The sequence below is a fragment of the Pistacia vera genome, unplaced genomic scaffold (genome assembly GCF_008641045.1).
Source record: "Pistacia vera cultivar Batoury unplaced genomic scaffold, PisVer_v2 Contig306, whole genome shotgun sequence".
NCBI lineage: Eukaryota > Viridiplantae > Streptophyta > Magnoliopsida > Sapindales > Anacardiaceae > Pistacia > Pistacia vera.
In genome coordinates, this window is record NW_022196120.1 from 553,845 (window position 1) to 572,805 (window position 18,961).

Below are 18,961 nucleotides of genomic sequence, written 5' to 3' on the forward strand. Positions count from 1 at the left end.
TGAGAGAGTGGAATTGATTGAGATTGGGTTGTGATTTAGGGTTTTGAGAGTGCGCAGAGTGGCTGTGTGTGATTGCCTTTGGTGTTTTGCATAGAAAAACTTAAAAAGTATAGAGTTAGGGTTAGGGTTTTTTTATTTTTCATTTGAAACAGTGAACCGGTTTACTTGGTGGGCCGATTGGACCGGGGGTGGCACTGTTCATTCGGTTCAATGACGGGTTAACATAGTTTTTTTTTTTTTTTTTTTTATTATAATCAAATTTTATATTGGCTCGGATCGGACATAATACCGGGTCTCGGTCGGACCGGACACAATACCGGGTCTCGGTCAAACCGATTGAATCGGTCAGTCCGGTTCGGGTTTTAAAATAGTGGTTAAGTGCACGAGCTTTAAACTCTTAATATCAAGTAAAATCTTAATACATTTACATTAAATCTATTCTTAAGTTTATTGTCTAAAGATAATTAAATCTAAACGCCCAATGCTTTTCATAAAGTATTTTAAAAATCCTTTATATACGAGAGTATAATATATATATATTGAGAGAGAGAGAGAGATTTTTAAGAGTTTTGAAAAATTTTAGGTATTTAACTATTTTTTAAAAAGAGCATTTGCCCATTTAGCATTCCCTCAAGGATGACTAAAATTAATCCTTAATATGTTGTCACCTTTCTTTTACTTCAACATTGCCTACTTGTTTAACAGGTAAAATGGGCGGTGTAGTAAACAATCTCGGTGCATTTAGCAGTACTAATTGAAAGATGAAGGAAACCTACACGAATACCATGTGGTTGAGCACTCAAAATCCGGGTCCAATTAGTAACACAGTCCAAATACGCCTGTAATATTAGTGTTGTCATGTTGTGGATTCCTATAGCCAATCTTGGAACAGAAATACTATACTTACTCACGAGTTTTACTAACACCGACAAAATTATACATAGTATCCGTACTATACATATGATACCCGTATTATGCGTTTTATAGTAAAATGGTTAATAAGATGGTGACGTACTATGCGTATGGTACCCATACTATGCGTTATATTTACGAAAGATAGTAAAATAGTTAATAAGATGGTGAGTAAGCATAACATAACTCATCTTGGAATCAGATTTTTAAATCAAGGTCAAAGATAACGTGAGCAGTTTGCGTTGCCGAAAACCCCATCACTAGTTTTGTTTATTTCAACGGTGGCGACCTCTTGCTCTTAGAACCCAATTGAACCTACTTCCAATTCAGAATCAAAAGTGTCTACTGTCATCGAACACTGCTCCAGCATCAGCCCTGCAAAGTGCAAACCAAACATCAAAGCACAATTTACTGACGCCATGACTTTATTAAAATATTGAATAATTAATGTAATATTTTATTTGATCCAAAATTAGGATGACACATTAATTGCACTATATATCTAATACGTTCTCTTTTAGCACCCTTCTCTTAGGCCTCTGGTCCTTAATCCTATTCTATATTAGCTAAGATATAGCCATCAAATTTGATGATAACAACATAAGTGTATTAATTTTTGTCCGGAGGTAGATGATTATAGTATGCCCATCTCAGACACGTTTATTAGTAAGAGAAGCAATTGGGGTAAGTAGTCACAAGTTTGAAACAGAGGGCATTAAATTTCATGTTGTGCAATTTTGCAAATTCCAGATGCAGCCAAACAGCCGTATTTTCCTCCCTATTTCATGTATCCCAACTCCAAAAAGTCCTACATCAATTCAAAAATCGTCAGGATATATACGAGCTTCCAAAACATGTAAAAAAATATTTTATTCCTATATATCAAATAGCTCCAATTATGCTTAAAGTCTGACCCGAAAAAGCTGGGTTACACCACTCAACTGTACAGCTACACTATTCCAGTACAAATTCAAGTTCTAGTATCTGAGGGTTACCAGATATGCCCCCACTTCATCTGGACCTACTCGAAGCACACTTTCTCACTCTCACATTTATGAACATATGCTGTTTTACATATACATTGCAACTGTACATGGAGGAAATTATATGCATCTATGCGATGTTAATTTAAATCTGTTATAAATAGGGTAAGTCACTAGGCCAGTATGATCATACAGTAAAGGACACAAGAAATTTAAAATGGAAGGCAAGGGAGAGAGCTCATACAGTTCATGAACTAGTGCAATGATACTTAACGAGCTGGGATTATCTCGTTTGCCTCAACATTATGTTCTTCCTCCTTCAGAACGGCCAGAGCCCAGGCCTACCATCTCTGATACAATTCCCATCGTAGACATTTCTTCTTTACAAAATCCTGCTCTTCGGTCTCATGCGGTTGATGAAATACGAAGGGCCTGCAAAGAGATAGGGTCCTTTCAGGTATTGCATTGTAATGTAGTTGCATTTTTGTCATAATGCACTTTGGGGAGATATGCATATTTTAAGTAACAACACATTAATCTTATTTCACATAATAATGTAGAAATGGTTTCTACGAGACAATTATCTTTTTATGCTATGTCAAGTGAATCTCCCTATCACATGACATGGCATGCTGTCAGTGACTACAAAGAAGACCTAAAAAGAACATAAATGCCAAACTGGAGTTATGGAAGGTGACTATTTCTCCCACAGTGAAAGCAATCATATCATTACATAAAATACAAAGCCATGCATGCATGATTTTATTATTGTCATCATAATTATTGCATAAAGTTTTACGAAGAACTTACACTATTTCAGGTGATAAACCATGGAATCCCACTTTCTATCATGAAAGATGCCCTAGATGCTGCGACAGAGTTCTTCAACTTGCCTATTGAGGGAAAGATGCTTCTAGTGTCAGATAATGTTCATGAGCCTGTAAGGTATGGCATCAGTGTAAATCACACAAGGGATAAAGTTTGTTATTGGAGAGACTTCATCAAGCATTACTCCCATCCCATTGCAAAATGGATCCATCTCTGGCCTTCAATGCCTCCAAGTTACAAGTAAGATAACCAGCATTCCCTAGAACTCCTACATTATGAAATAGTATTAGTGATGTCATTCTGTATTTCAAAGGAAATGAACAGAGCCACCCTTTCTTATGTATTTCATAATCATACATCTAATCAATTCATATGTATCAAGTCATTATTCAATTTCCTGTTTCCTAGGGAGAAGATGGGAAACTATGCGAAGGCAGCGCAGTTGCTTCAAAAACAATTACTTGAAGTTATTTTAGAAAACTTAGGGTTAAACATCAATTACCTACAAGAGGACATTGAAGAAGGCCTGCAAGTCTTGGCAGTAAATTGCTATCCAGCATGTCCTGAGCCTGATCTTGCATTAGGTATGCCACCACATTCAGACTATGGTTCACTAACCATCATACTCCAAAGTGGCCTAGGGCTACAACTCATAGACCACAACAAGAATTGGCTATCTGTTCCACCAATTAAAGGGGCTTTAATAGTTCAGTTGGGAGATCAAATAGAAGTAATGAGCAACGGCCAATACAAGACCATTGTACACAGAGTAACTCTCAGGAAAGAGAAGAAGCGGCTTTCAATAGCAAGTCTTCACAGCCTAGATTTTAACACAAAAATTAGACCAGCACCAGAGCTCCTGGATGAACAGCAACCAGTATCCTACAAAGAGTTCAGTTTCAATGACTTTCTTGATTTTATCTCAAGCAATGACATTGCTGGGGGCAGGTTCATTGATACACTGAAGATAAATCCATGAATAAAGATGCAGTGGGGTTTCAGGCAGATATATCATGTTTCCTTTAATAGTATGTAATTCTAATAAATATTATTATATGCTTACATGTTTTTGTACTTCTTTGGAACCTTCCTAGTACGTGTAGTAGCTTGAGAATAATGCAAAAAGTGAAATAATGTCTCTATCTGTTTGATTCCCCTGCATGACTGCTGACTCTATTTCAATCGTGAAAGTAATAGAATATCTAGCACTTCATATTTTATTCAACTGCATTATTCCACTGCCAATTTCATGCTAAAATTTTCTTGTGAATAAAATGAATTAATGTCCATTGCATTTAATGTTAGAACTGTATCTCTAGCTCTCTACCTCTGCAAATGCCAAGGAAGTAACTACTTTATTTCCTTTGCTTTTCCCCGTTTTCTTTATTTCATTATGCAAACAAATTATGTAGGGCTTCTTTTCTTTTCACTGAAAGATTTTTAATTCCCACATTTAGAGAGGAATTTCTAAGTCTTCCTTAGGAAGATTCTAAAACCACAAATTCAAGTAAGCAAAACAATGCTGCCCTCAATACTTTATTCATTAAGCTCTAATAGCTCAACTAAAGCCATCCAAGCTTGTATATCTTAGAAACCAACACAATTAACCAAACCACCACCATCAAAATTCTAAGATACTTATAAATAAAACAATATAATGAAAAATTTCCCCAAATTATGCAAACGATCATAAACAAATCCAACGGCGGAGATCAGTCAAGCATTCAAAGCGGCAGTAAACATATTCAACATTTTGATAACGCAATGTGATTACAAGGATTAAATTCAATAGAGCAATGCTAGTTCGTAGAAATAGGTAATTATCAAATTTTCAATGCAATTTGGATCAAGCAGTCCTGTACAAAATTTTTGAAATAAAAGACTACTTACAGAAAATTCAAACGCTATACAACCCAGTCTCCTGTTAGCGCTTACATGACACGCGCTGCTCAGCTCATAGTTATCAGTTATCACTCTATTTCTAGTTCCCGTTATCGCTCTTCGTTCTCTCTGTTACAGAGATGGGCTATCCAGATTCCAGAAGAAAGATACCTTCGTTTCCGAGAATTATGTTAATCTAACGGCTGATATTTTCCTTGATAAATATATTGATTTAGCATTTCAGGATCAACCACATTATTCGCGCCACGTTTCAACAAATCAAATATATTATTTATTTATTAAAATAACAGCTCTTTTGCATTAGAACTTTTCCAGCTGTATATAGCGTAGGCTGTTTAATAAGAACATGCCACGTTTTCGATAGTAATTGAATTCTCGCCACGTGTAAGTTGGAGAAGGAAAGAGCTTTCCTCAGCCAAACGTGACCTTAAAGTATAGTCGTATGCATGCTTAGCTGGTTGCAGCTGTACACGTATTTATGCTATTTTAATTAACGGCTGAACGACATACACCCACCCAACGTTTGAAGTAAATGGAAAAGACAAACAAATTCTTTCCATCATTCACTGTTAAAATTTTCAGTCTATTAAAGGGTAATATAGTAATTGTATATAGAGCAGTCAAATTTAAAATTTTAATTATCTTTCTCGATTAATGGAAGAAGCTTCTCTTGGAATATTCATTAGGAGCTTGACATGTGTCCTTAACAATTGACATTGAATAAAAAAGAAGAATAAAAGAAAGTCTATTGGCTTTTCGTTTGTCGTGGCTTTGTGTTTTGTCTAGAGTTTGAGGCTTTGAGCAACTGAACGGCAACTATCAACGACGACCTAAACGAAACCATCGACGACAACCAGTGAAACATGAACCAGCAACAGGGGAGGACGAGTTAAAACCGACGACCATGACGGAGTGATGGAAAACTGTTTGCGACGAGTGAAGGGAAAATACATTCACAAACCAACATTGCCTGACGGTGTAAACCCAATGAGCTAACATACTGTTCTTTGCTTCATGCTTATGCCGGTGGCAAGGAGATTGAGCTGATGCTTGCTCTTGCAGAAGAGATATTCTCTGGTCTGATTGAACCTCGTGTTGTGCTCTTAAAGACCCTTGTTTTTGGTTAATAGTAAAAGTGAACTCCTTACAGAAACAAAGCATGCCTTCTTAGAGTTGAAGAACTTAGCTTTTTTCTCTGCCGGCTTAAGAATCTGGAAAGAACACCAATTCTTCATCAATACTCATCATTGCACCAGCATTATCAAACTCACCACAATAGTTAGGAGCTGAAAATATGGTAACAAGTTGCCTGTCGGCAAAGAATTCGTATCTATCCTCCACAACCTATAATAAGAAAAAAATAATTAGCATGAGGCAATGCAACGTTTCTACCCAAAAACAAACTGAAAAGAAAGAGTGGAAAATCCAACCACCTGATGGGCACGACAGACTAGGTCCAAATCATGCTTTTTCAAGAATTCTGACACCTTGTCAACTCCGAAGGTGTATGAAACTACTCTGTCATTCATTCCCCATCCTTAAACATCTCTTCCAGGATCCGACCAGAGCAAATCACAAAGTAAACCATTGTCGGGAACAACAGTAGGACGAGTAAGGTTTCTAATTTGATCCAAGATTGACAGGTCAGGAGAAAGACCACTATGCATGCACAATATTTTTTCATCTATAAGAGCTGCCACAGGAGGGCAGTTGAAACAGTCAGTAAAGGCTTTCCAAAGTCTCACATTAAACCGCCGTTTGCACTCATCGTAAAATCCATATATCCTATTAATAGAAGCACATTCATGGTCTCCTCGTAGAAGAAAAAAGTTCTCAGGATACTTAATCTTATATGCAAGCAAAAGACATATTGTTTCCAAACTCTGCTTGCCACGATCCACATAGTCCACTAAAAACAAATAATTGGCTTTAGGAGGAAAGCCTCAGATACCCTGTCATCATCATAAACATTCCTCTTCTCCAAAGGGATGGCATTTCAGTTTGTGTGCTTTTCAACTCAGATACCATGTAGCCTTTCTTCCATTCACAAGCCAAGGACAAGATGATCACTCCCTCCACAAGTAGATATTTTTTATACAGAATGAGGCAAGAAAGAAAGATTGTGTTATAGTAGAGTTAGACTGCCTCTCTTATTAATGCACGGTTGAGCAGAAGTCTGTGGCTTAACTTGAATAATCTCTTTCAACCCCATCTGTCTTGCCTTTCTTCTTTGGTGTGGTCACTCACACTTTTTCTGGCAAAGCCACACTGCTTCTCTCTCAGCACGTCGTCTCTCACCACACTGCTTCTCTCTCCCCTGTTATCAGTCTTTCACCAAATGCAACAAACATCCAAACAAAGAGTAAGAAAAAAAGAAAACAAAAGAAAAAACAAAAATGGCAGGAAGAGGAAAGGGAGGCAAGGGATTGGGAAAGAGGGGAGCGAAAAAGAGATAACATTTAGGGGGTCAAGAAGCCAGCGATTCAGCATCTGGTGAGGCGTAACAGCGTCAAGCCAATGAAGATTCTTCATGGTGGGGTGTCGGACTCTGTATGGTTTCGATGGTTAGTTTTAGGGTTTGGTTTGTCGGCGTTTTAATGGATTTTGTAATGAAATCTTATCAATTAATGAAGATTTCAGAACGGCGGAGAAGAAGGAACAAGAAAAAGAGCAATTTTGTCAATCTATTTCATCAAACAGAGACCAATGGAGAAGAAAAAAATAAGAAGAAAAAAAGAATGATGGAGAAGAAGAAATGAAACCAGAATGACAAAGAAGAAAAAAAAATTATTAACTGCCATGGCAAAATTTTAAGGGCATTTCAGTCTTTTAAGCAGTGTTACTATTAATAGACGGAAATCTTAACAGAGAATGACAGAAAATACTTGAAAATACTTGTTTGTCTTTTCCAAACTGGGTACTACATTGTCTTTACCTCAAATCTCTTAGGTGGGTGCATGTCGTTCGCCCTTAATTAACCGATCAAATAAACAGATTTGGGTAAATTTAATTTGTAGCTTAATCATCATATTATGGATTAACACAAAACACAAAGAGTTAAAAAATTTCTTAAAGTGGTTCGGTTGCTCAATTGCAAAGCTTACGTTCATTGTTTTTGGATTGTTTTCTTTGCTTTTTCTATATACAAGTGTGGCTCGCACACATTATGAATAAGTCCTCTCCAATTAGAGTAAAAAAAATAGATTTATATAATGATACAATAAAAAACTTACATATGAAGTAATCCTCAGATGAAATGACACATTGTCTACTGACAACATAGTCTCGGGATACATGGCATGAATCGTGGAGTGTGGATTTACTGCGTAACAATTTGAATAGATAAAAAGAGAAAATGTGAGTATCGTTCAATTTACATGATTTGAATATGTAATCTTAACTGAGATGAAAAATATTATAATTGATAATCCGTGAGTTGGATCCCTTGCTTCCTTTACGTGCGTGCCTGTAAAAGCAAAAATTCAACCAGAGCCCAATAAAACTTTGGCCCAGCGTCATTGATAGCCAGATGCTCGCCCAGGTCCCAACCTGCAGCGTCATTGATAGCAAGATTCAAGCTCTTAATCAGGGAAGCATGCATGCATTAATAGACTATGACCAACTTAAAACATTGGTAAACTGAAAACTTTGCAAATTCAAGCTATTAATTAAGGATTAAGGACGCATGCAGATGCAGTTAAATGTTCATAGAGAGACTTGAAAAAATTTAGCATATTAATGCAATAAAAACTTACCATAAAACTACAAAGCCATCAGCTAGAAACTAAAAATCAAATAAAAAGAATATTGAAATTGGCTTAAAATTTAAATGCCACCATCACTCCCCTCCCGAACCATTTGATGGGTTGCAGAAGAAAACGTGCTCATAGAGAAATAGATCAAGGGTTGTCGAAAGTAAGATATTCAAGAAAGTTTTATCAAGATGCATGGTATTCTCTTGAACTGAACTTTGAAGACCGGTGAACTCTTTTATCTCTGCTGCTTATATGATCTTCTCATGAAATGATTAAGATATGAATGTGGTTTCGAAATAACACTTCCCTTATTCAACTCATTTTCAATACTGAATTCTGTCTGTGAAATTCTTTTCCTTTTATTGAAGACCAAACCCTAATCAATATATCTGTTTCTCAATATACCACAGCTAATGTATTCTATAGAACATCTTTACTTCCTCTATACATACTGTCATAAAATTTTTGCGTATAGTGTTGGTCGATCATTTTAATAAAGAAAAGGGATGGGGTTATTAATTTAATGCGATCGAGATAGTCAATGTTACCAAATTGCATCGCAAAAGACAAAGAAATATGGTCTGTATTTCAAGCGAAGACATGGAACCTTTGATCATTGATAGAAACTTGGTAACAAGCTGGCTTATGGTTCACATGGGGCGGTTTAGTACTGTTGTTAGCTGTTACGTTACTTACAATATGATGACAAAATGAAAGCTCTGTGTTTCTTTTATATACGGCTATGGAAGGTCACATGCATGCATCTGGGTTACTCTTTTTTCTATGCACAAAATATAATCGGCTAAGCTTTAACCAGCTGGTTTTCACAAAATACAAATTGAGGAATGTTGGATTAGTGTTGGGTTAAACTTTATCCATGATAACCGAGAAAGTTGGCCCAGTTTGGGTTATTGGGCGGGGTCAATTGGCGATTGTTCGGCCCGTTAACGCCCACAAAAAGTTAAAAAGAAAAAACGAAACAAGAAAGAATAATCGTGAATTGAATGTCCTCTATCTTCCCTCGGCTGCCCTTTACTTGTAATTTCCTCTTGTCTTATCTTCTCTTTTGTTGACGAGTTTATTTTTCCCGGCGAAATTCGGATTGCGAGATCTCGTCCGACTCACCATCGGGCTGCTTCCACTCCTCTTTTTCTCTCTGTACGCACGCAATAATAATGAATCCCGAGTAGTAAGTTCCTCTTCTCTCTCTCTCTCTCTCTCTCTCTCTCTCTCTCTCTCTTTTTATATATTTGAAATTATTATAGAATGTATTTTATGATGCTTATTTTTTTCTTAGGGTTTGGATTTTGATCCGATATACCTATCGTTTCATTTTCTTTGTGTTGTTCTTCTAGTTATGTTACTATGAATAGCGAGTTTAATATGGATGATCAGTTAAATGAATTAGATCCGTTTATTGTGTTAATATGATGATACTTGTGTTGAATTGAACATCTGTAACTTTTCCAATTCATTATCTCTTAACCCTTATGTAGATATTTTACCTTTCTAACTAGCTTTTTTTTGAGATATTTCACATTGGTTTTTTAGGCAAACGTATTATTCTGTGTGAATTAGTCTTTGTATTTATGTTGATTAATATTATAGATTATTCCACTTTTCTAGAAACTTAATTTCACACAAGTTCTGTGAGTAATGTTTCCTATTTGGTAAGGAAGGATCAGTTTCTATCTATGTATTCTTCCATGGAAAATTGATTGTTAAAAAATATATTTTCGAATTTAACATTTATATTGTGTTATTAATTTGTTGTGGAATCAATTAGAATATCTCAGGCAACAAAATTTGTGGTGCGTGTTTGTTATAGGTTTTGGCTAGTATTTTGTTAGGTTTTGTGGTCTATGCGTATTACAGATGGTTAATTTTGTAATGTTCTGTTTGCAGCGATTATCTGTTTAAGCTTCTGCTTATTGGAGATTCTGGTGTTGGAAAATCATGTCTTCTCTTGAGATTTGCTGTAAGCTTCTAGAGTAATTTTTATTAAGTAGCTGTTTTTTCTCAGTTTCATCATGCTATTTTTTCAAAAGAAAACATTCTTCAGGTGGTCAACCTTCCTACGTGCTAATTTTCTTATGCAAACTGGATTACACATGGGAAATAAGTATCGCATTAAAAAAGTTGGATGTCCTCCATCTGTCCAAATGTTTTACCTGCTGTTATATTATGACAATTTACACCATCTATGTAGCGAGAAGATCGTGATTTAATTGTGATAGAATTTCTAATTTTTTTTTTTTTTAAAGCAAGGGATTATGGAATAAACCAGAAATTTATTTTCTTACATATAAAAAAGGAAATTTATTCATGAATTTAGGTATATTGATTGCATTTTGACTTCTTAGGGGTTTTAACCTGTGAAGTTGACTGTATCCTTTGTTTCTTGAGTTCAGGATGATTCATATATTGACAGTTACATCAGCACAATAGGAGTCGATTTTGTAAGTGCGCACTTGCTTATCATTATGTTGACTCCATACTGACAGAAATGTATGACCCAGTAGCACTTATATAATGTCTTTTTCTGTTTGAGGTAGAAAATACGCACTGTGGAGCAAGATGGGAAGACCGTTAAACTTCAAATAGTACGGTTTTATTTACTTACTGCTTCCTTTTCATTTTATTCATAATTGTTATTTTTGTTTTCCTCTGACATGTATTCATCAAGTGGGTTCTTCCATTTTAGTGGAACAAATTTTGTCTGTTATAGGAGAGGGCTGCCCTTCTCTTTTCGTGATATTCCACCAGGATAATGCTATGTTTTAATTTAATACAGTAATCGGTGCTCATAATCCTCAGCTTTGCATTGTCTTTGTCTTTTAATTTTTGGATACACCTTCTGCTAGGGGTATAGTTTCTCAATGTTTTGTGCAGTGATTAACTTGTTTGGCTTGTAGTGGGACACTGCTGGGCAAGAACGATTTAGGACAATCACCAGTAGCTACTACCGTGGGGCACATGGTATCATTGTGGGTGTCTCAACCTCATTTTAAGCTTTACATTTTTTGGTTAAATTTCAACCCTTTATTGAGTCTCACAAAACATTTTGCTTGTGGGTGGCTTCTCTGGTAGATTGTTTATGATGTAACGGACCAAGAGAGCTTTAATAATGTCAAGCAGTGGCTAAGTGAAATTGATCGCTATGCTAGTGATAGTGTCAACAAACTTCTGGTTGGAAACAAGTGTGATCTCACTTCTAATAAAGTTGTGTCATATGAAACAGCTAAGGTATAGCTACTTTTCTAATTGGCAGGCTATCTTTTCCCCTTAAAAATGTTGATGGGATACTATGAATTTATCTAGGTTGTCTGATCAAGTTATATTTTGTTGTATTTTCTCCCCTGCTTTAGGCATTTGCAGATGAAATTGGAATACCTTTCATGGAAACCAGTGCAAAAGATTCTACAAATGTAGAACAAGCTTTCATGGCCATGGCTGCTGCAATCAAGGATAGGTAATGATCCAAATTTTTCTTTTTTTCTGGAGCATGTCCATCTGAACAAGTAATTACACTGCACAAGTATGGGAGAGAAAAGAGTCATTTAGTTGTGTCTAGATGTACATACAGTGAAGATGGTTCTTCCTTTTCAATTGTGCCATTACTTGGCAACTATATGAGGTCTTGATAGGACTCTGGTAGTTAAAGAATAATCCTTGAATGCTGTACCCATTGATAGTCGTACAGCGTGTTTTGCTAGCTTTCTCAAGCAGTTGCAAAAAGGCCCTAATAACAACGTTTTAACTTGTTTACATGAGTGTTTTTGATAACTTGTTAAAATGCATAACAAAAGTTTGTTCCAAGTCAGGTGAAGTTGAAATCTAGGAGTCTGATGAAAATTGAAAGCTGGTGTAAATCTATGTCATATGTAATGTATATATGTATGCATGAGTATTTAGTGGGCAGGTGAGTAACCTGCCAAATGGCATGGTATTCTTCTATTGGCATGATGCCTAAGGTCTGACCATATATCATCTCACGATTTTCCTATACTCTTTAATGCATCATGAAGTGAGCAATGTCCTTAGTTTTGAAGAAACTAATGATTGTGAATTATAATTTTTTGTGTTTTAGTTAATAATTTTGATAATATTTAAGCCTCATTTATCAAACAATACTGTTTGTTTCCTTCTGAACCTATTTACAAGTAATTCCAGCTAACTCAAAAGTCTTTTTTTTTTTTTTTTTTTTAATAAGAAAACTGTAAACTTTGTGTCATATTTATTTACTCATTTCTAAATTTGTTACTGAATGCAGAATGGCAAGTCAACCAGCCATGAACAATGCAAGACCTCCAACGGTAGAGATCCGAGGTCAGCCTGTTGCGCAGAACAGTGGCTGCTGCTCCTCTTAAGTATCAATGTATTAATAACTTCAGTTTGCTCTAGTCTGCTGGATGTTGTGGTGTGTAAGATTACACTTATCTTTTAGTCGTTTGAATTGAAAACATGTATCTTCTGGACCTACATTAAAAACAGGTCTCCTTAATGATTTTAAAACCAATGCTTGGAGGATCGCATTCTTTCTACACACTTGTTTATGAAGGCTTGTACAAAGTAGAAATGCCAATGAATGTTAGTCTTCTTCGTTCTGTCACATTCTTTTATTGTGATTTCCACAAGTATATCTTGTCAATGCTCAAGATTTATTAAATCTTTTCGTTTTCCTGCTGTTCAAATACCCTCTCAACGAGTCGTTACTCAAATGGAGCAATATGCCCGGAACAAGAAGGGTCATGGGTCATCATTGTATACGGTTCATTTATATGCTCCATTTCATCTGTTTAAGATTTAACAAAATGAATCTTGTGTGTTAGCCATAGGATTTAGCATTGTTCAAGCTTTATAAGGTTAAATCTTTGTTTGGCCTGGTATACTTCGAATTAAGATGAAAGATTTTACAAATTATTCAATATGGGGACTTTTTATTTTACTCAACAGCAATGTTTTAATAACTAATATGGGGTGAAACCTGGCAAAATGGTCGGATCCTAGTTTGAACCTGTTTCATTGGCGGGTCAAACCAGTGTTTAAAGGTTTGAAATTTAACAAAAAATACCCCTAAAAATCTTTATAGATTTGAAATATTGCAAACACACCCTAAACACTATTGTTGGCGTCGACAACCGAGGTCAAATAGGGTTTGATTCCAGTGACGACAACACTCTCTATCACTCCGAAAACATTCCCCTTAGCCTTTTGACCAAACTCATCTCACGCCTCCCCTCTTCGTTCTGCCAATCACCGACAATAGGTTGATTTTGCCTTTTTTGACTGATTCACTCATCGGAAATCACTCCACCTTTGGACTCATGGACACTCCCTTAACAAAATCCTCAATATAATTCCCATTGTATGCTTGCCAATCGTCATCCATAATTTTAGAGTTTAAGGTAAATAGTTAATAGTGATAACTCATCCGACTCCAACTCCGACTCCAGCCCAGTCCCAGGATGGGTATCAAAACAATGCTCAACAGTACTGGATATTACAAATTAATCAATAAAATGATTTTCATAAACAATTAAATCTATTTTTGTTTCTCCAAATAGCGATTAAGACCTTTTGAAACCATTGGGTTTGGTATATAAAGTGACGTTTTATTCCTCGCGTTGTTTACTTGTTTATACATACATAGAAATCCTGTTACCGTAATAGAAATTCGCAGTCTCAGATATAACTAATAACACGCTAGATGACAAGTCAAGTTTGATTTTAGAAATTGTTCGATATTGAACAAGGCGATAATGGACATTAAGCCCAATTTCAGCGACAAGAGCAAGTCTTTCATTTGAAGATATAATAATTACCAGCCACAAGACAATCTATATTGTATCATAACAGAAACAGGCATATTAAGCTATTAATAAATCCTCAAAACTGCCAAGATAATTTTTAGTCGTAAATAAATAGTTTTCATATGCCCCAAAATCTTAACTGTTAAATCATACCAAGGCTACATGGGCACACATGAAGAAACGCCTAAAATATACATTTTAAAGCATAAAATTAAAAAGATCTCTTCTGATACAGGAAACCACATTATTCAAGTCAATTTCCTGACCATGATTATAAGGAAAGAACCCAAAATTTGAAAAACCAACAGAGATTTAAATGGGGTTCTAGACAATCTCACTTAGCCCCCAAGGTTGGGAACTGACCAGGGTCCTCAATGGAAGGGGCTGACACACTACTCATTGCACTGCCCCCGCCATACCCTCCTCTTGAACCACGGCCACGTCCGCGACCACGACCACCGGGGTTGTAATACCTCTCCCCTTCAGTGGGCTTCAAAAACTCATTGATGCTGACAGACTATAAGCAAAGAATCAAGTTAGTAGTAGTTCAACAAAACCAAACAAAAAATAAAAAAACATACTTATAGACAGATTGAAAAGAGTCAACCAAATGATCATTCTCAAAATGCATCAGTTGGCATCAAAAACAGCTTCAGGTGACAACAAATTACAAAGAGAATCGTCCAATCATGTGAAAGACTCAATTACAATTAACTTGAGACACAAAAGACTTAATTTGATCTTCTACTCCCGAGCACAAGCCCTTAGAACTATGCAAAATTGATTGAAAAAGAAGTGAAGTACAGATCAGATGAAGCATCATTACATAAGAGTCAATACAGACGCTATCGCGACCAAATTCCAGGTTCAATAAAGTTGCACCATTGATGTACAACATAAATGGGCTAATACCCCAAATTCAAACAATGCCAGATAGAATATTGAGGATAAGCCTACAAGGAGGCGATGCATACTTAGCCTAAAGGGCAAGTACAAGTTCCAGCTAAAAAAGATAGGGAAATTCAGGCAAAAATCAAACGCTTCTGAGCAATTATAATAATAACAGTAGATAAAACTCATGGCAATGAACTTCATAATTTATAATTCCATGTCATATTTTATACTACTTATTTACGCCAAACATAATCAAAATTTCAGAACATGTCAAGAAACCATAACAAATTAGGAAAGATCCTGGTTCTGAAAATTAATATAATAATTTTATGCCTCTCAAAGCTCTTCTTGCATAGTTTCATAATCATATTGCAAGTATACAGAAATATTATTCTATTACACGATGATTAATATGGATAAGCTGAAAGAGGAAGTGGGAAAAGTTAACTGTAATAGGCAAGTAATTTACCTTTTTCGCCTTCTCCTCCTTCTCAGCAGCCTCCTTCCGCTTATCCTTTTCAGAACCCTTCAAAATAAATCAGCAGAGATGATTAACTTAACATATTTCCATTAGCTTCATAAGATCAATAACAAAAGAAAATTTTCTAACGTTGCAAAAAGTCTTACCAATTTAATAAAGACATCATCATTGCCTTTCTTATTGAAGAGTGGTTGCATTGACGCAAACTCCTTAGCGTCAACCTTTCTTTCTTTGGTCTTAAGGGCCAGCAGGGCTTTCCTCTTCTCTTCCAGGACCTTCTCATACTCCTCAAGAGTCATCTCCTATTTTGCAAGGAACAATTGTTTGAGGCCAGAATAATAATCATTAACAGCAATAAGGCTTATAAAGCTTGTCTGTACCCTTGTAAAGGGTGGACATGACAATAAGCGCATATAAAGCTTCTTCAGTTTTGACTAAAGAATATACAGTAACTGAAAAAATTCTTACTGCATAATACACTTCAGTCACAAGCCAGAAGAGTAGGGAGCTCCCCATTGACCTCAGACAGGGTTTATAACATAAGAAAGACAATACTCTGGTTGTAATCTTAACAAACAACATCCAGACAATATTCTCAGTTCATCCAAAAGAAATGAACATTGATTCTTCCTTAGGTATTGCTTATGAAAATGATAATAATTATAACAGAGAAGAAAAAAGTTCCTTGCGATTGAAAGAACTGCTACTATAGACATGGATCTGAATTTATGCGTATTGCTTATGAAAATGATAATAATTATAATAGAGAAGAAAAAAGTTCCTTGTGATTGAAAGAACTGCTACTATAGACATGGATCTGAATTTATGCAAAGCTATCATATCAAGCTATCAATCAATGAGAATTGTTAATTATTTTTTGAAAAAGTATAAGATATAATGGTAGAGAAAACACATCTATCGTTACTGAAAAACACAAAAAATAGTAACAGAAGGAAATTGTAAGACATAATAGAGTAAATCAGACATCTATGATGTTACTTAAAATACACACCTTCTCCTCAGGTTCTTTCTGTTCAGTTTCATTAGCAGGGTTGTCCTTGTTGCCATCGGCCACATCTTCCTCTCCAGCGGGCTTCTCGTCACCCAAATTCTTCTCACTTTCATTGATAACTTCCTCATTCACCCTAAATACCAGCCAATATTTGTTAGATATTGTGCAATAACAGCAAAGTATTTTGGTCAACAAGAAAGCATATCTTATGACCACAAAAGTTAAATTAACATGTTGCACACCTAACTTTTTTTCATTAAAAAATAAAAGAAAAAGACAAAGATCATAAAGGATATACTCACTGTGAGATGTCATCAGTTTGGGATCCCCAGTTCCCACGGCCAGACCCCTCACGTTTGATTTCACTTCTGAAAATAGAATAAAAGCCACATTTGGAAGCATAAATAAGGAGAATAGGTCCAATGCATCAGGACATATTGATACGACCCCTATCAGGTTCTCAACACATATCAATACAAAAAATTAAAATATATATTACCCACGCCCAGTGCCACTGCGGCGCTCAAATGTCCTACGAGAGCGTTCCTCATCACCAACTTCGCCATTACTAAAACCGCCACGACGTCCACCACGATAAGGACCACGAGGTGCACCATAGCCACGCCTTTCAGAGTTCTTCCCAGCCTCTCCATCTTCTAGAGCACCTTGACCACCAGGGACCCCACTGGTGCCGAATGAGTTCTCATCATTGGTAGAATCACGCCTATATCCACCTCCACTGCTGCCACGACCACGCCCATAACCACGTCCACCTCCACGGCCTCCTCCACGACCAGTTTCACTCTTCGCTTCTCTCACTATACCCAACAAAAGGTAAGAAAATAAGTACATCAAAATAAGTAGTTTCCTAACATCCAATGCAATATAAATAAGACAGTGGATAATGGAAGTAAAAGTTTTTAGGCTTCACCACAAATAAGCCAAATCACAAATTAGAAGCCCTTTAGATTCATAAGGCCACAATCACAATGCATTAACCAAAACGAAATAGAAATACAGATGCATATTATAGGTAAGAATTTGTAGTTGCTCCTGTGTTCTCCAAAAGAAACAAGCAGAAGAGTTAAAGGAGATATTTGAAAAAAGCAACACACTTTATCTAGCTTCAAGGGAACGAGTCTAATGGGAATTTATCAAATCCACACCGACCAGATAATGAAGCACTCACACACAAAAAACAGAAATTTTTTTATTCAACTTCAGTCAATAAAACAAATAATTTAAAAATCAACTACACACAATGCACACTAAATATTATATTCCGATAAGGGCAATCAATAATTTTCCTCACTTCCATCCAATTACCACAGAATACAAGCTTAAGAAGATAATTATCAGTCACACAATCCACACCATAATCTTCAAGTACAATATCTTAGGTTTTAAAGAAAAAATTTAAATACTCAAAAACTTCAATACGTCACATAACAAAGAACAAACATTATTTAAATACATGAACAAAAACATATGTATTGTATTTAAGAAAAAAAAAAAAAAAACAAAAGAGGGTTTACCAGCCTGAGTAGGAGGGAGAGGCTTGGAAGGAAGCTTAGCCGCCTTAGGCTGAGCCAAGGGCTGTTGCTTGGTTTGAGCTGTCGGCTGAGTCGGCGCTTTCTTCGTAGCAACGACTTTCTGTTGTGCAGCAATCAGTTGCGATAGATCGTCAGTATCATCATCACCCAACAAATCAAACGGGTTCATGGTCGCCATTTCTTAAATATAATAACTCAATAAACCACACAAAGAAATCCCAACTTCGAAAGAATCCCCCACTCAAAAAAGGCGACCACCTAACCCTAGCTTATCAACACCTCATCCATGGATATGTTTTATTAGTGTGTATGTATAGATCTGTAAAAAGCAAAACTAAAAGTGTTAGAAGAACTGAATGAAGAAAGAAAGTGAGAGAGAAACCCTAGCCGCAACAAGAGTAGAGAGTGAGACCTAATCCGTTTACGCTTTTTTCCCCCCCCCAATTTATTGCCGTTGTTTTGTTGCTCCAAGGAGCTCGTGTGGAGTGTTGTGTCTATTATTATATTGTTTTTGTTTTTATTTATATTATGTACTGTGATATAAGGAAGTTAAGGGTTTTTTTTAATTACAGTTTAGTCCTCATTTTTATATTATTTACGGATATACCACTGGGAGTTACAAGGGTTTTGAGCTTATCTCTAGGGGTTGCTGTTGCTATGCTTTGTCTCGTCTTCGGACTAGTGACGACATAGTTGATAGTACATACATTTAAAGGATGGATTACGGACCACGTGGCTTGACAACAGCCGTTGATTTCGGGGTTTCATTTATTTAGAGTTGCCGTACGATGGAGGCGTCTCCGCTGTAAATTAAGGAATTGTCCACTT

At 36.1% G+C, this 18,961-nt stretch overlaps 2 protein-coding genes and 2 pseudogenes across 2 annotated transcripts; 2 read left to right on the top strand and 2 right to left on the bottom strand.

Annotated features, from left to right (window-relative positions):
• Positions 1-2,112: 2,112 nt before the first annotated feature.
• On the top strand, positions 2,113-3,702 carry LOC116135925 (annotated as a pseudogene).
• A 2,026-nt stretch (positions 3,703-5,728) lies between these two features.
• On the bottom strand, positions 5,729-6,669 carry LOC116135957 (annotated as a pseudogene).
• A 2,709-nt stretch (positions 6,670-9,378) lies between these two features.
• LOC116135984 (ras-related protein RABD2a) lies at positions 9,379-12,992 on the top strand. Its single transcript, XM_031421691.1, has 8 exons — positions 9,379-9,569; positions 10,286-10,358; positions 10,792-10,839; positions 10,936-10,983; positions 11,296-11,367; positions 11,471-11,626; positions 11,749-11,852; positions 12,654-12,992. Exons 1-8 carry the CDS (start codon positions 9,556-9,558, stop codon positions 12,748-12,750), a joined length of 612 nt encoding a protein of 203 aa, XP_031277551.1. The 5' UTR covers positions 9,379-9,555; the 3' UTR covers positions 12,751-12,992.
• A 1,374-nt stretch (positions 12,993-14,366) lies between these two features.
• Positions 14,367-18,539, bottom strand: LOC116135975 (RGG repeats nuclear RNA binding protein A-like). The gene is made up of 7 exons (XM_031421687.1): positions 18,116-18,539; positions 17,080-17,398; positions 16,883-16,948; positions 16,581-16,713; positions 15,715-15,870; positions 15,557-15,613; positions 14,367-14,710 (listed from the first exon to the last, which is right to left on the bottom strand). The coding sequence occupies exons 1-7, from the start codon at positions 18,309-18,311 to the stop codon at positions 14,528-14,530; spliced, it is 1,110 nt and encodes a 369-aa protein (XP_031277547.1). The 5' UTR covers positions 18,312-18,539; the 3' UTR covers positions 14,367-14,527.
• Between the last annotated feature and the right edge of the window lie 422 nt (positions 18,540-18,961).